The sequence below is a fragment of the Apaloderma vittatum genome, unplaced genomic scaffold (genome assembly GCF_000703405.1).
Source record: "Apaloderma vittatum isolate BGI_N311 unplaced genomic scaffold, ASM70340v1 scaffold996, whole genome shotgun sequence".
Taxonomy (NCBI): Eukaryota; Metazoa; Chordata; class Aves; order Trogoniformes; family Trogonidae; genus Apaloderma; species Apaloderma vittatum.
This window is the reverse complement of record NW_009723202.1, coordinates 73140-86976: the sequence shown is the minus strand read 5'-3', so window position 1 is coordinate 86976 and position 13837 is coordinate 73140. Positions and strand designations below refer to the sequence as shown.

The 13837-nt window shown below is 44.6% G+C and overlaps 1 protein-coding gene across 1 annotated transcript in view; it reads left to right on the top strand.

Annotated features, from left to right (window-relative positions):
* The window catches only part of KCNMB4 (potassium large conductance calcium-activated channel, subfamily M, beta member 4), a gene marked incomplete at its 5' end in the record, with an annotated part of 19602 nt that overhangs the window by 318 nt on the left and 5447 nt on the right, over window positions 1-13837 (top strand). The window contains 2 exons of the mRNA XM_009872008.1: window positions 735-782; window positions 8310-8437. Coding sequence (XP_009870310.1) covers window positions 735-782; window positions 8310-8437 — 176 coding nt within the window. The remainder of the gene's footprint in view (window positions 1-734; window positions 783-8309; window positions 8438-13837) is intronic.

The window sequence follows — 13837 nt, the reverse complement described above, 5'->3', positions numbered from 1 at the left end:
ATGGTGTTGGGACATAGGCTGGACTTGGATCTGAGAGATCTTTTCCAGCCTCAACAATTCTGTGATTCTGTGACCAGTGCTGTTGTGCAGCATGTCACAGTGGGCGAGGGGCTTCCCAGAGCAGCTCCCCAAAAGCACAAGGTGAAATTTGAATGGAGCTGCTGCTCCTGACAGGGTGATGGGGAGAGAGCTGCGCTGAAACGGAAGTTCCTCGGTGCTGTTTTGATTCTTAAACTTCTCCACCACTCACAATGAAACAGACCTGGTAGAAGTGGCTTTGAAGTTGCATCTTCTAGCAAAGTAGGATAGTCTGAAGGCAATGTGTAACTTGTGTTTTCTTTTCCCTTTTTTTAAAGGCAGTTATTCTGCTTTGTCCTTTTCCGTTTCATGCTAAGTAAAGACACCCTTGGCAGCATGCTGCCTGTGTGGTGGAGATTTTTTTAGGTGGCTTCCAGAAAATAGAATATGTGGCAAAATCCCCACCCTTCCTCCTGAAATGTGGAGTGTATTGCAGAAGTAAATTCAGTCTTCCACTGAGACGTGGATGTAGCGCAGTGCCAAGAGTCAAATGCTAAGGGATCCTTGTGCAGGGGCTGGGGATCAGATTTGTGTGCCCAGTCTGGGATGTGCAGCCTCACATCTCTGCAGCCATAGCTACACCAGTGTGATTCTGTCCCTTGGAAGGTGGATTTAGTTGCAAGCTTGGGGTTTAGAGGTTGCTTTTTTCCCCTTAGAAACCTGTGGGTTTGGAAGGGTGTTTGGAGCAAAAATCAGCAGAGCAGGTAAGTCTGACAGGATTTGGATTAAACTGCTGGCACCACTCAGAAGCGATGAGCAATGAAGCTGCAATGCTGGATGGTGCCTGAGAGCGAAGTGGATGAGAGGTCGGCCTGTGAGGGAGCTTTGCAAACTTCACCTTTCCCTGGGGTGCTGCTGCCAGGCTCCCCACAGAGACAGCAGTGGTTATGGAGAGGGGCACCACGGGCACCCAGCCGCCCAGACTTCTCTAAATCTCTTTCTCTATCTTCAGGTGGTCTAGGGGTAGCTGGTGAAATGCCCTTTTGAAAACAGGTGAGGATGCGGTGTTTTCACAGAGGGTGCAGCGTGGCTGTCCCTGAGCATGGCCCGAAGGTCCCATTGTGGCCATCTCCAGCAGGGGTGGGAGGTGGGTGGTGAGCTGTGCCATCAGCAACTCCTGCAGCATCCTTGGTTTCAGCAGAGGCTTTTAAGATGGGCTGTGACCACATATCTCTCTGAGTAGCCGAAGTGTCTGCTTTTGCTTTTATTTCTTAGTCTCACCTTCTCCTGCCTTTCTGAAAGTCTGGTGGGAAGAGAAGGACTGCACCTGCCCAGGAACCCCTAGGCTGCAATTTCTGTAGGGAGGCACACAGAACTTCAGAAGTGATGCCCATAAATATTGCTCAGGATCCTATTTTTACTTAATAAGGAAGCACAGGACTGTGTGTTGAGAGCACATTGTACTTGCATGCCCTAAGAAATACAATTCATTTTATCTGCCTTGTACCTCGCATCTCTGGGTGTGGGCTGCTTACCCTGAGATATTTATTGCTGAGGACTGAATCCGATTTACTAGATGAGACCAAGCAGAAAGGGTGCATTTTTTGATGTAACTGCATTCTCTGGTAGTAATTGAATTTAACTAAGTGGAAAACAACAGGGAAAAAATGTGCTCCATTTATTTACCTTACGGAGCTTATGTAAAACCAATACAAAAGTCAAAAGTTGTTTAGGTCTCATTAGGAAAACGTATCGTTTTAAAGGAAGGAGGTATGTATAGCTGTCACTTTCTTCCCTTCTCCCAAGTTTAATGTCTGTGCAGCTGAACAGTTATATTGTCCTTTTAATTTTTGTCCCAAAGTGTTGACGTCTTTACAAGTTTTCAGGATTTGATACTGAAATAAATTAGTCCTACCAACAGGGTAACAATCTACTGGATTTAATACTTGGGATCGAGTATGTATTTATGAATGAACACTTAAGGAGCCATTTAACCCTTCCCATTTCCATCACCTTCTTGCAGCACACTCACTTGAGTTTGTGCAATGAGACGTACAACATACTAATCAGTTCCAACTAACCATAAGGAAAAAAAATGACCAATTTTGTTTTCAACAGTCTTCAAGTTTTATATTTCTTTAGCTGCTTCTCTGTGTGGGCTGCCAATTCTTTCTGGTAAATCAATAGTGTGGAAAAAGCATAGTTCAGGTTCTTTACAACAGGAAACAATACTGAATCAGTTGGCAGCTTCACTCCCCTCCAAAAATCCCCAGTGTATTGGACTAAAAATATTCTACTTTCTATAGTAGAGTGGGCTGGCGTATAAACACATCAGCAGCTATGAATCTGTCTGTTCTAGTGAGGTTTAGCTGCGGGAAAAAGAAATTATTTTTTTTTTCCTCTTTTGCTTCCTAAGATAATCACATCATTGTGCAGCTCAGGATTCATTTTAGCTCTTAAAAGATTATATAGCTGGGTCAGACTTAATCCAGAAATGTATATATAAAGCACTGGGCACGATTACATTCATGTTCAGTCTGAGTGATTTGTGGATTTCTTTTATTTTTTATTTTTTATTTAATTGTTGCCTCGGAGGAAAGAATTTCAGTGGAGGGATGGTAGCCTTTCTTCAGCTGCCTTGATAGTAATAATCATCTCTGAGATAAGGCTTAAGGGCGATTAATTCCAAAGTCAATTTGTCGCTATCGTTCTGGCCATCGAGTGCATTGCCAGGGAATAGAGCGAGTGCAGAGGCAAGGCTATAGGTTTGGTTGGGTAAAAGGATAAGGGAGTATGCCAGCTGCTAAGAAGATATACTTTATGGCTTTTTACTTTTCCCTTTCTACTGAAAGTGTAGGGCTGGAAGATCTTGCCTGCTGTTTTGATGAAGAAAATTTTAGGGGAGTGACTGGTGAGCCTGATGTTGGCAGCTGTGCAGCAGCACCCCATTTCTGTAACCGCTCAGCCTGGCAAGATGATACGCTGTTATCTCTCTGGAGCACTTGTAAATAGAGTTTTGGTTTTTTTGGACTCTCTTAAATATGACACACAACAGAGGAGGTTTAATACCAATTATACCTACTATAAAATTGGGAAGGTCTGGTGCATTTGATGAAGCCTCAGATCCGTGTTTGAGCTGGTGCTGGTGACGGGTAAGCTCTGCAGATGCTGTCTAGCGATTCCTCTGAAGCAGCCCCAGGTGCAGCACATGAGTCTCACCGCCCTCCCACCTTATCTGGGGTGCCCCTCACTGCCTTGAGCCTCTGTGAGGGGTTGTGGATTTGGTCACTCCTGCTGGGTTTGTCTGTGCTGACGGATGCAGGTGAAAACCAGACAAGGAGCTCCAGCTTCCTTGGTACAGTCACGTGGGAGGGGATATTTTTTTGTATAAATGGAGTGAATCTTCCCACCCATCTCTTGCCACAGCTGTAGCCTTTCCAAATGGTACCTGCTGTGTCCTGTAGTTCACCTGCAGCTAGGAGGATGGTCCTCCACAAGTGCTTAGAGACTGAGGCTGGAGACTTGTTTCTTAGTGCCCTCCATTTGTCTTCTGATGGGCTGACTTGCTTCTACTTTGGGCCCTTATGTCTGTTTGCATTTGAGACTCTCTTGGTCTCATCTTGTAGACATTGTCTTCCAGCCTTGAGACAGCCTCCCTCACAGCCTACCAAGTCTGCTTTTTTGGGGGGTTGTTTTGTGTTTTTTGTTGTTCTTTTTTCATAAAAACATGACTGAATTAGCCAAGAATTGGTCTTTGAAAAGCATGAAATGTGACCTGGAAGTTGACTATGTCCAAGAGTTCCTGTCTCTGTCCCTTCTCCAGGATATGAAAGAATATCTGCTCTGGTGAAGTGTTCAGAAGGACTTGGAAACTTCCCAGGCATCTGCAGACACACTGGAGTGGGAGCATCCAGTAACAAACACAGATACTGACCTTAAAAATCTTCAGTGTAAAGGTTTATTATCTGCTCATTGACATTTTTACTGAATCGAATCCTGAGTTGTCTATCGGAACACTGGCTTTGATTGAAGGGGGAGTATTATTAGCCTGATACTGATTTTGAGCTATGTAATTGTGACTTTATTTGAATTACATATAATTTTATCATTGCAATGACAGTGTAGGAGGTGTGATTTCAGCACCATGTACCAATAGACCTGCTGAAAAGCCCTCCACTCCATTAGATTTATTCTGAATGTCTATCCTCCAACTTTGTTGTAATTTGTTTGAGAAAAAAGCATCAAAGAAATACAGAGTGGGACCCTTCCACTGAAAACGGATGTCACTGCACAAGTTACAATTGAGCACAAAGCGTTCTAGCTTGCTTTCGAACACTTGGCACTTGTTTATGTTTTGATGGTGAGATCTCATGACGTGTCTTGTGGGGAAGGACTGTGGAATTAACCTTTCAGAAACTGCCTGTTGACAAAGTGGGAGTTCATTTCACGTTCATCCACCAACTCATGGCAGAAAAGGTTGCCAGGTTATGATTCCTTTCTATCCGCCTGCTGACTGTGCTCTGGGGGGAGATCCAACTGATCCAGCAAAGTCCCCAGTAAGCGTTCTTGAGGGGCTGAGAAAAGAAAGATCTATCGCCTGCATGGATCAGAAAAGGCCAAAATGAAAGTTAGGTTGGTGGGAACCATGCTGGAATCCTGGGGAGGTGAGCAAGCTCTGGTGTTTGTGCAGCAGGGGATAAGTCCACATTGGGGCTGGATCTTGGGTGTTCACTGTGGCTCAAGGCCTTCATCATATTGAGGAGATGTTCCAGGGTGACCCTTGGGATTCATATGATGATGATTTTGCCGTGGGTAGGGACCACTCCTCTCTTCAAGACTGTTAATCCTAAACAGGCTCAAGCTATGATGTCCCATTGATTTATGGCAAGACCCTCAACGTCTCTTCTGTGTTTTCCACATGAAGATGAAGAGATGGAAATTAATCCAGTGTGTTTCCTGTCAGCTGTCATTGAGATTACTCTGTGCAAAGAGCGATGTGAAGTTTGAGTTATGAAAAGCATACTCACTGTTGTCCTCACCTTCTAGGTGTCCCTCTTGTAGATACTGGCAGTACTCCCATGCACCGTCTTGCCTTGGCATGGGGAAAGATGGATGTGTTGATCAGGGAAGCTGTCTGTGGTCCCCTTTGCATCTTCCAAACCAAGAAAAATCCCTTCCCTGAAAAAATTGAGCTAAAAGTGTGGAAATTGGTGTGAAAATTTGTGAAGTCCTCTGTGATGGACCTGTCCTTGGAGACTGTTAATGCTTGCTACTTGTCCATTCAGATGGACATCTCTTAGGAAAAGAGATCTGCAGTTGTTTCTAACTCTGAAACTAAGGATGGGGATAAATAATGGTTCATCAGATTGTGAAGTCTATGAAGGATTCATGTAATATTTTGGGGAGATGGAAGGTCTCCGAAGGATCCAGAGAAAGTTTTGCCAGCAGAAGAGTTGTGGAGTGATCACAGTTTCATAGCAGAGAGCAGGAATAGGCTCAGCCACGAGGAAGAAATGTTTTGCAGGAGAGAAGTTACATACTGGAGCTTGTACCACAGGAAGAGAAGGAGTTTTTGAGATCGCAAAGGAAATTTAGGCAGAAGAACACATATTGCTGCCTAGCTGTCTTGTATAGTAGTAGTAGTTGGTTTGGGAGACTCTGAATAAAGCCTGTTTTCTTCTACTCTCTTGTATCGCTATATTGCAAGAATGCACCTAGAAGTTGGGGGCTTGGGAAAGATCAGTGTGTAGGTTACAGTCAGATGTAGACAGTGTGTGTACAACTGGTGGAATATGGTACAGTTTCAACATCAGGATCTGAAAGGCTTCCAGACCAGAGAAGGCTGGGAATACTGGACCTTAGGCTAAGCATCAGGAGGGGACCAGGTGGGATGGTGCAACATGTTTGTGGCTTTCGGGGACAGGGCAGAACTAGCATTACTCTCACGTGGCTTTGTGCCAAAGCTGCTGACTCACAGAATGACAGAATGTCAGGGGTTGGAAGGGACCTCAAAAGATCATCTGGTCCAGCCCCCCTGCCAGAGCAGGATCACCTACAGTAGGTCACACAGGAACGCGTCCAGGCAGGTTTTGAATGTCTCCAGAGAAGGAGAGTCCACAACCTCCCTGGGCAGCCTGTGTCAGTGCTCTGTCACCCTCACAGTGAAAAAGTTTTTCCTGATATTTTTGTGGAACCTCCTATGTTCCAGCTTGTACCCATTGCCCCTTGTCCTATCATTGGACATCACTGAAAAGAGCCTGGCTCTGTCCTCCTGACACTCCCCCTTTACATATTCATAAACATGAATGAGGTCACCCCTCAGCCTCCTCTTCTGCAAGCTGAAGAGACCCAGCTCCTTCAGCCTTTCCTCAGAAGGGAGCTGGTCCACTCCCTTCATCATCTTTGTGGCTCTGCACTGGGCTCTCTCAAGCAGTTCCCTGTCCCTCTTGAAACAAGGGACCCATCCAGCTGCTGCAACAGATGTGTTTGTGCACTGGGGATGTCGAGGAAACAGGAATGTGGTTGATGCTTCCAAAACACACAACCAAACCAAAACATTGCCAGCCAAGGAATATTATCTAAGATGAAAATAACTGCATGTAATAAGTCTTGAATTCTGTTTCCTGAAGCAGAGTGGTGGTGCTGCTTGTTTCTGTCATTTGTCTTCAACAGTGGGATAATCCTTGTTTAGGGTCATCTGGACAGGGATCTGAAGGGAGCTCTGTGGCTTGGCAACACCAGAAGTGGAACTATGTGATAATGGGGGCCTTCACATACAAAAAAGTCAAGTTTCAGCTTGGAAGCAAACCCAAGACCTTACAGATTCTTTCAGTCTGAAGCTTGGAAGCCATAGGCAGCAGCTTTAAGTGCTGAAAAGAAGTGGTCACATTCTAGATGTTCATGCCAATAAAATCCTGAGTTTTCTCCCATCCCCGTGGAATGGCAAAGTTTCAAGCTGTTGTACGGTGGAGATGGATTTGTAGGTCCGTACAGCCCGCATATAGAGTGTGGCTGGGAGCATGGCAGACCCCTGTGAAACCTCACCAAGTGAAGATGGAGAGAAAGCACTCATTAGGCACAGTAAGTCACTGTGATCTTAATTTTCAGGTTAGAGGGGCTGTCTCTCTCCTTGTTATTGTCTTCAGGATAATGTGAATAAACTCATGTTGTGATCATATGTGGGGATCCCCTTATGGGCTTCCCACACCCTGAACCTCCAGCTTCCTCCTCCTACCTAAGCAGGAGGCTTTTTAGCTGCCTTCATAGTCAATTTTTTTCTGCTTGCAGCTTCCAGTTTCAAAGGAATTAAAAATCTGTGCGTGTGCACCTTGAGCCTTGATGTCCCTGATTTTCCAGGGTGAAAAGCTTTTATGTTATCCAAGGATCAGTTAAGCTGCATTACTCAGTTTCGTTCAACATCTCCTGTAATGATCTCCCATACGGATGCCTTGTAACAGTAGGAGGGATCATTCCTGGGCTCTTAGATCCTGATGCCGCCAACACTGGGTTCAGTGGACTATTTGTTTTTTTTCTTGTTTCACTCCCTTGTGGCTGGGAGAAGTGTCAAAGAGGAGATTTGGAAATGAGATATGTGTGTTGTGTGTGACCCAGAGTGGAATCTCACCGAGCTGGGGGAGAAACCTTCCTTGATCTTTCTGGGCTTTGAAGCAGCTATTTGAGGGTGAGATCTGCTGACAGCTCAGCTGTACTCTCAACCCTTGTTGGCTTCTACACAGCAGAAGCAGATGCTGAACCTTCCTGCTTTGACCTTTCTGTGCTTGTTTCGCCCTGTTGCAACAGTGGACAAATACCTGTCTTTTGCTGGCAGATAACAGATATTCTGTCATCTGGAAGAGCTTGCTGGAATATTTGGGTTATTTATTAGCACGATGCTAAACAAAACTTGTGATTACATGCCTCACTGACAATAGGAAGTAATTAAAATCCAATCCATGCAGCTGGCTACAAATACGTCAAAATTAAGTGATAATTTTTACATTAATCATGCAAAAAGCCCAAGTGTTACGTGGCAGGTTGGCTTGATAATGGAACAAAACATGGTAAAGCTTTTATTTTGTTTCTGAATGCTGGCATATTCTTTGCCAGTAACTACAGGAAGTAACTAGCAATTGAATTAAAGTTCACTAACTTTTCCTTTTTGTTTCGTTGGAGCTGGTACTTATTATTCTTTGCCCATTTCAGTCACACTGATACTATGAGAAAAATGTAGAGAAAGTGATGCCCTGCGTTCTTTAGCGCAGAAGTAACTCTATTTTGCGATGTGTTGGCAGTGTTCGTACATCCCTCCCTGCGCAAGAGATGATCAGGAGAACTCTGAGAACGTCACGTACAAGCAGAAATACTGGAAAGAGAAAGTGGGTTCACAACCATTTACATGCTATTTTAACCAGCACTTGAGGTGAGTACTCTGCATCTGCACAGGCAGAAGTGCTTATGCATCTGTTTAACAGCTGTCCATTGGTTCTGTTTGAAAATATATATAAATGTATGCATATGTATATACACACACACACTGATACAGTGATGTGGTTTATCACAGACTTTAGGGCAAAACTTTTGCACAACTCTGCTGATGAAAAAGTGACATAGAAACATTTTTATCACTTGAATTAAAAATGTAAAACCCTGAGATTTTCCCTTAAAACAAGTCATTTTATGGCAAAAAGAGAACTTGGCTTTTAACACTTAGATGGCAAAGTTCTGGTTTGGATATTAGCGTTTCTTCTCTCCATGGAAGAGAAGTCTTACTGTGTTCATTAGGGGCTGGAAGAAAAGGGAAAATCAATAAGTAATATAAACCAATTCAGGAATTCCGTTCATAGAGAATTAATAAATCAGCTGTCTGTAATAAACGTTCACAGAACTGCCAGTTTTCACACACGTTTGCAGAGTAGAAAGTTACCTAAAGCATCTCCTCTCCATTTTCAGTTCTTACTTTTATTACCAATACGGATGTGACTTGCGTGTATACAAGGGTGGCGAGTGGTTTCTTTCTTCTGATAAATGGGAGGAGGAGGGAGTCTTTTTCCCCTGTCTCTGATGATGAAGTGCTTGGAAATAAAAGGTGGTGTGGCAGCACGCTGTTACTGCAGTGTGCAGGGTCACTGAGAAGACTTGGAAGAACAGCCGTGGTTGGGATGATAGGTCCACATAGACAGGGAGCCAGAAAGAGAATATTTAAGATCTCCAGGTCAGCCTAGGTTTTATGGGGTTTAGACTCCAGTTCTGGGGGCACTTGCTTAATTCGACCAGCTTAAGTAATTTTGGTAGAGCTAGGCAGACTGTTCTTGGCTCTTAAGTACTCAAATATCTGCCACATCAGGAACTAGAGGAGGAGGCTAGTCCTACCCCATCAGCACTTGGAAGTTACACAGGTGAGGAAGGCTTAGGTGGGAATAGCTCAGCACTTGCTAGTTTAACTCAAGACTCAATGTGGGAGCCTTGGCATCAGATATTTAAGTTTATTAAGACAGACAGGAGGAAAATGGATGCCCATGTGTGCTAGGATCTTGGAGGAACCAGGGAGCTAGACCAGAGTGATATGAAGAGAGATGCCTGACTCTCCTGAGGGTGGTCTGCTGAGGGCCTTGGAGGCTTCAGGTTTGTCCTAGCTGGCTGTGATTCTTGTCCCTTCCCTTGAGAGACAGTAGACCTAGTCAGGGTTCCCAGGATGACAGTCTGTTGTCCCTGGTTAACTCTTTGCAGAGGGAAATGACCAGCATTGTGTAGCAAAACCTAGTTGTTCCTTACAGTGGGAAAAGCAGCACTGTCTGCAGCATGCAGAGGTTAAGACTTCAGACACGCTCCGTGGTGACATCAGACCTTCTTGGGAGCTGCTTTAGTCCACAAGGTGCTAATGCTTGGGTCTGCTAACCTGGAGCTGAGTGATGATTTTGGCTTCTCTGGCTGTGCGTGTGCTGCCAGCTCCCTGCACTGCTGAGACCTGGCACTCTCAGCAGCCATTGCCTGGGTGAGCAGGGTGGTCACAAACACAGGATCTTCTGCCGGAGACGTCATGGCTGGGATTCATCTGAGCCGATGTGGACAATATGCTGTGAAAGTTAGGTTTTGCAGTCAGTGGAGAGAAATAGGAGCCTTTTGTCTTACCCCCAAATAAATGCCTGATGTAGGTCAGATGCCCAGAGATACTTATTTTTCTCCTGTAAACGAGCTTAGGGTGATCTGTTCGGGTGCAGGAACCTACGTGGTAGGTGTCCGGAGCTAGGTGAGCTGGTTGTCATGTTGCATCTGTTGGTGAAACAAAGGCAAAATTTTTCTGAAGCTGCATACTACTTAGGTTCTGCCATTTATGTAGGTTGACACTAGAATCGTGGAGCACTTGAGCAAGATTTTTTCCTCGTAGTTGCTGCATCCTATACTGTTAAATGTTCTTGCCTTGAAATGCTGCATTTTGCTGATCATACAGCAATTTGTATACAGCAGAAGAGAGGCTCGCTGCCAGAGATACTTGGAGATAGTCTAAGCTGAAATGTGTACACCATCTATTTTCTTCTGGAGACGAAGACGAGCTCTGAGATAAATTTTGCTGACTAGGAATGTGCTTACTTAGGTATACTTTTAGAGCTACAATGACTAAACATCTTTGAAGCAGTAAAAAACCATGCAGACTTAGGGGAAAATCTGCTCACTTCAAAATAGAAGCGTGCATATTTTCTGTCTGTATTTTGTTTTTAACTGTGTGGGTAAGCTAATTCTTCTGTGTTGGTCTGCATAAAACATACAGAATATAAGTGGTAGGTTCCTTAGAGAGAGTAGTATTCACAATATTAATTGAAATGGCAGAACACAATTCTAGGTAAGTATCTGGGCAACAAATCAACATCGTCTCCTCTTCATCACACTTGGTGTAGCATCATTCTCAGAACTGTTGTTTCACGCAGAGCACACTGTTAGGTAACAGCTCCCTTCAGTGTGGTGGGGCACATTTCATCAGGCTGCTTGGAAAAGAAGAAGAAAGCAATGCCATTTGTACAGTTCAAAGCTACACTAAAGTCATGAGAAGCAGAGTTAGCAATCTAAATCATTATCTGTTAATATAAATAGAGAGGCGCAGCACGACTATCTGTCTGACATTTATCTTACAGAACCAAACCGCGGCTTAGCTTGGAGCTTAGTGTTTGCTGTAAAGCGAAGTTTTGCTGCACCAATGTAGGCACTTACCTTTAGTGTCCCACTCTTCTCTTGGATAGTTTTGGGCCAAGTGGTGCAAGCTACATGGGAATGTTGCTCTTCTGGACCTTTGGTGAAGGTGCCTGTCTGTTGGTGTGCTGATACTCCTGTCTGAAGAGAGCCCTGCCGAGCAGAAGCCCATCCCCAGTGTTTCAGAGCAGAAAATAAAGGACAAATCCAGAAAAAGTTTTCAGGCTGTTGCCAAAGGTTTGAGAAGACACTGATCTCTAGCGCTTCAGCGTTCATGGGTCTCACAGAAGAGTCCTAGGAGATCTGTAGTCACGACAATATGCAAATAAGGGTCACAGCTGCATGCCTTCAAGTGGGAGGCCTACGGGAATGGGTGGGATGGAGGAGATCCTGTCAGTTTATTTCCTCATGTTCCAGGTCTCACTGACATCAGCAATGAGAACAAAAGGAGAGAAATCGAGATCTCCATCAGCTCAGATCCCTCAGCCTCATGCCATGCAGATAGCAAGAGTAACATATGTCAAGCCATTTCTTGCTAGTGGCTCATTCATGTGGCATTATTGCTTTTTAGCTCTGGTTTCATCCAGTACAGCAAGAATGCTCTGTGTGTTTGCCCCAGAGCGGTGGATAAGCCAGCTACACTTACGCTTCTCTCTGTTTGCTGCAGGATGTTATACACAAATTCACCTGGGATTTGGAGTGCAAACACTGTCTAGTGATTAATTACTACCTGTATGGTGCTGGTGTACCCTGTAGGCCATTTAATTTGGAATAATTATCTGCAGAAACCAAGGAGGCTCAGGTAGTAGGGCTGCTCATTCATAAATGGTGGAGGAGAAGAAAAATCTCAGTTTGCTCTGGTACTTCACAAAGTTTTCTAAATTAATTCCCTCCAGTCAGAAGATGGTGTTGCTATTTCCTATCCGTTCTTTATCACCTGTGGAGCAGTGTTCGGAACAAGGAGGACAAAAACTTTACTGTCAGTAAGACAGAGCACTGCCCCTGCAGGATCCATCCAGCTGAGGATCTCTGCATCTCGCAACAATAGGGAAAAAGAATACTGACGAGTGCTTGCCATAGTGAAGGGAAGTGAATAATTGTGGGCAAAATAAGTGTATGCAGATTGCAAAAATCTTTAAATACGGACTGTTTAAATATTAAAAAAATATTTATAGGATTTCCCATGCCCCTGCCTCTCTCAGCTTTTGCTCTGTCAAGTAATTGCACAGTGTGGTACGTAAGTGAGGACTGAAATGTTTATGTGCCTGTAGCTGTCTGGTCCTAGAAAATGTTTGGGTCACCCCTGCACTGGAATTCTTCCCCTGGTGTTTAGTACTTGCTCTAAAGGCTCTGATGGAAGCCTGCTTTATCCAGTGTCTGTTTAAATTGTTTGGCAGCACCTAACAGGCGTGTATTGCATAATGCAACACCTAATCCAGTTACCTCTGGTCAGAGCCCCAAGAGGCTCCTGTCCTGACCTCAAAGTCCTGCTAAAAATAAATACTGGTCTCACCTTTTAGCAACGAAGACAAAGTTCCTCCCTCCTTGTCTGCTCAGTGAAAGAGAAAGATGTGTTTTCAGAGTTAAAGTAGAGACTTCTTAAGGGATTTTTTTTGTAGTTTGTTCATTCTTCTTTAACCCTGGGACTGCTGTTGGGTGGTTCTGCGCAGTGGCCATTGCTGTTTCCAGCAGCACCAGGTCTTGACTATTGAGAAGGGATTGAAAGCATTCAGGTTTTTTTCCTCCATTTTGTTCCACTAGGTCTCTCTCTTGCCCCTGCCACTGTTTTGTGCACTGATAGCTGCTGTTAGGAGTTTGGGTGCATCCCCTCAAGAGGCTTTGCATATGCTGGAGCTGAATGGCTGCATCACTAGAAACAATAACCAAGTTCAGGGAGAGTATGTGCAAACCCTCTGGTCAACATCTTTGAGCTGAGGTATTACATGGAAGTCACAGAGCACAGATGGGTTTATTAAATGTGTTGTACTTGCAGGGACAAGGGTAATCTTTAATTATACCTACTGATTTGCACAAGGAAAAGAAACACGTTTCCAGGCATGACATACCTCCTCTGGGTTCAGCATCGCTGCCTCACCACCAGGGGAGTGATGCTGTGGGGGCTTTCAGCAGTGTCCTTGTCATGAGACTATTTCCCCTGGGGACAGAGGTACCTTCCCTTTCCTGTTTCCATGCCAAACAACAAGCCTTCAGGCTCTAGGAACAGGCAGATCACCTCTGCAAAGGTAGTTTTTTGATGCATGCTGACCTTGCCATGCAAAACCAAAGCTGTTATGTTACTGTGTTTCAGGTGCCCTGAGAGCTATTTATTTGGCTTCCTGAGTAAAGGAGTTGATTGCTATGAAGTGCAGCCCTCCCTTTTGTCTTCTTGCTGCTTGTTAAATGTCTCTCTCTCCCTCGCCCCTGCCACCATCCCCTTGTTTTCTCTGCCCAGCCCTGCTAGCCTCCTCTGCCGCTCCTGCTGTTCCTGCGCCAGCTCTGTGGCTCCTTTCCAGGCTCCTGCTCTCCTTGCTTCTGCTGTTGATAAGAGTTATTGTTTTAGAGGTGAAATCCAGAGATTGCAGCTAAAACTTTCTTCTCCTTTTGCCTGTATCTAGCATTCCCAGGTGGCTGCAGTATT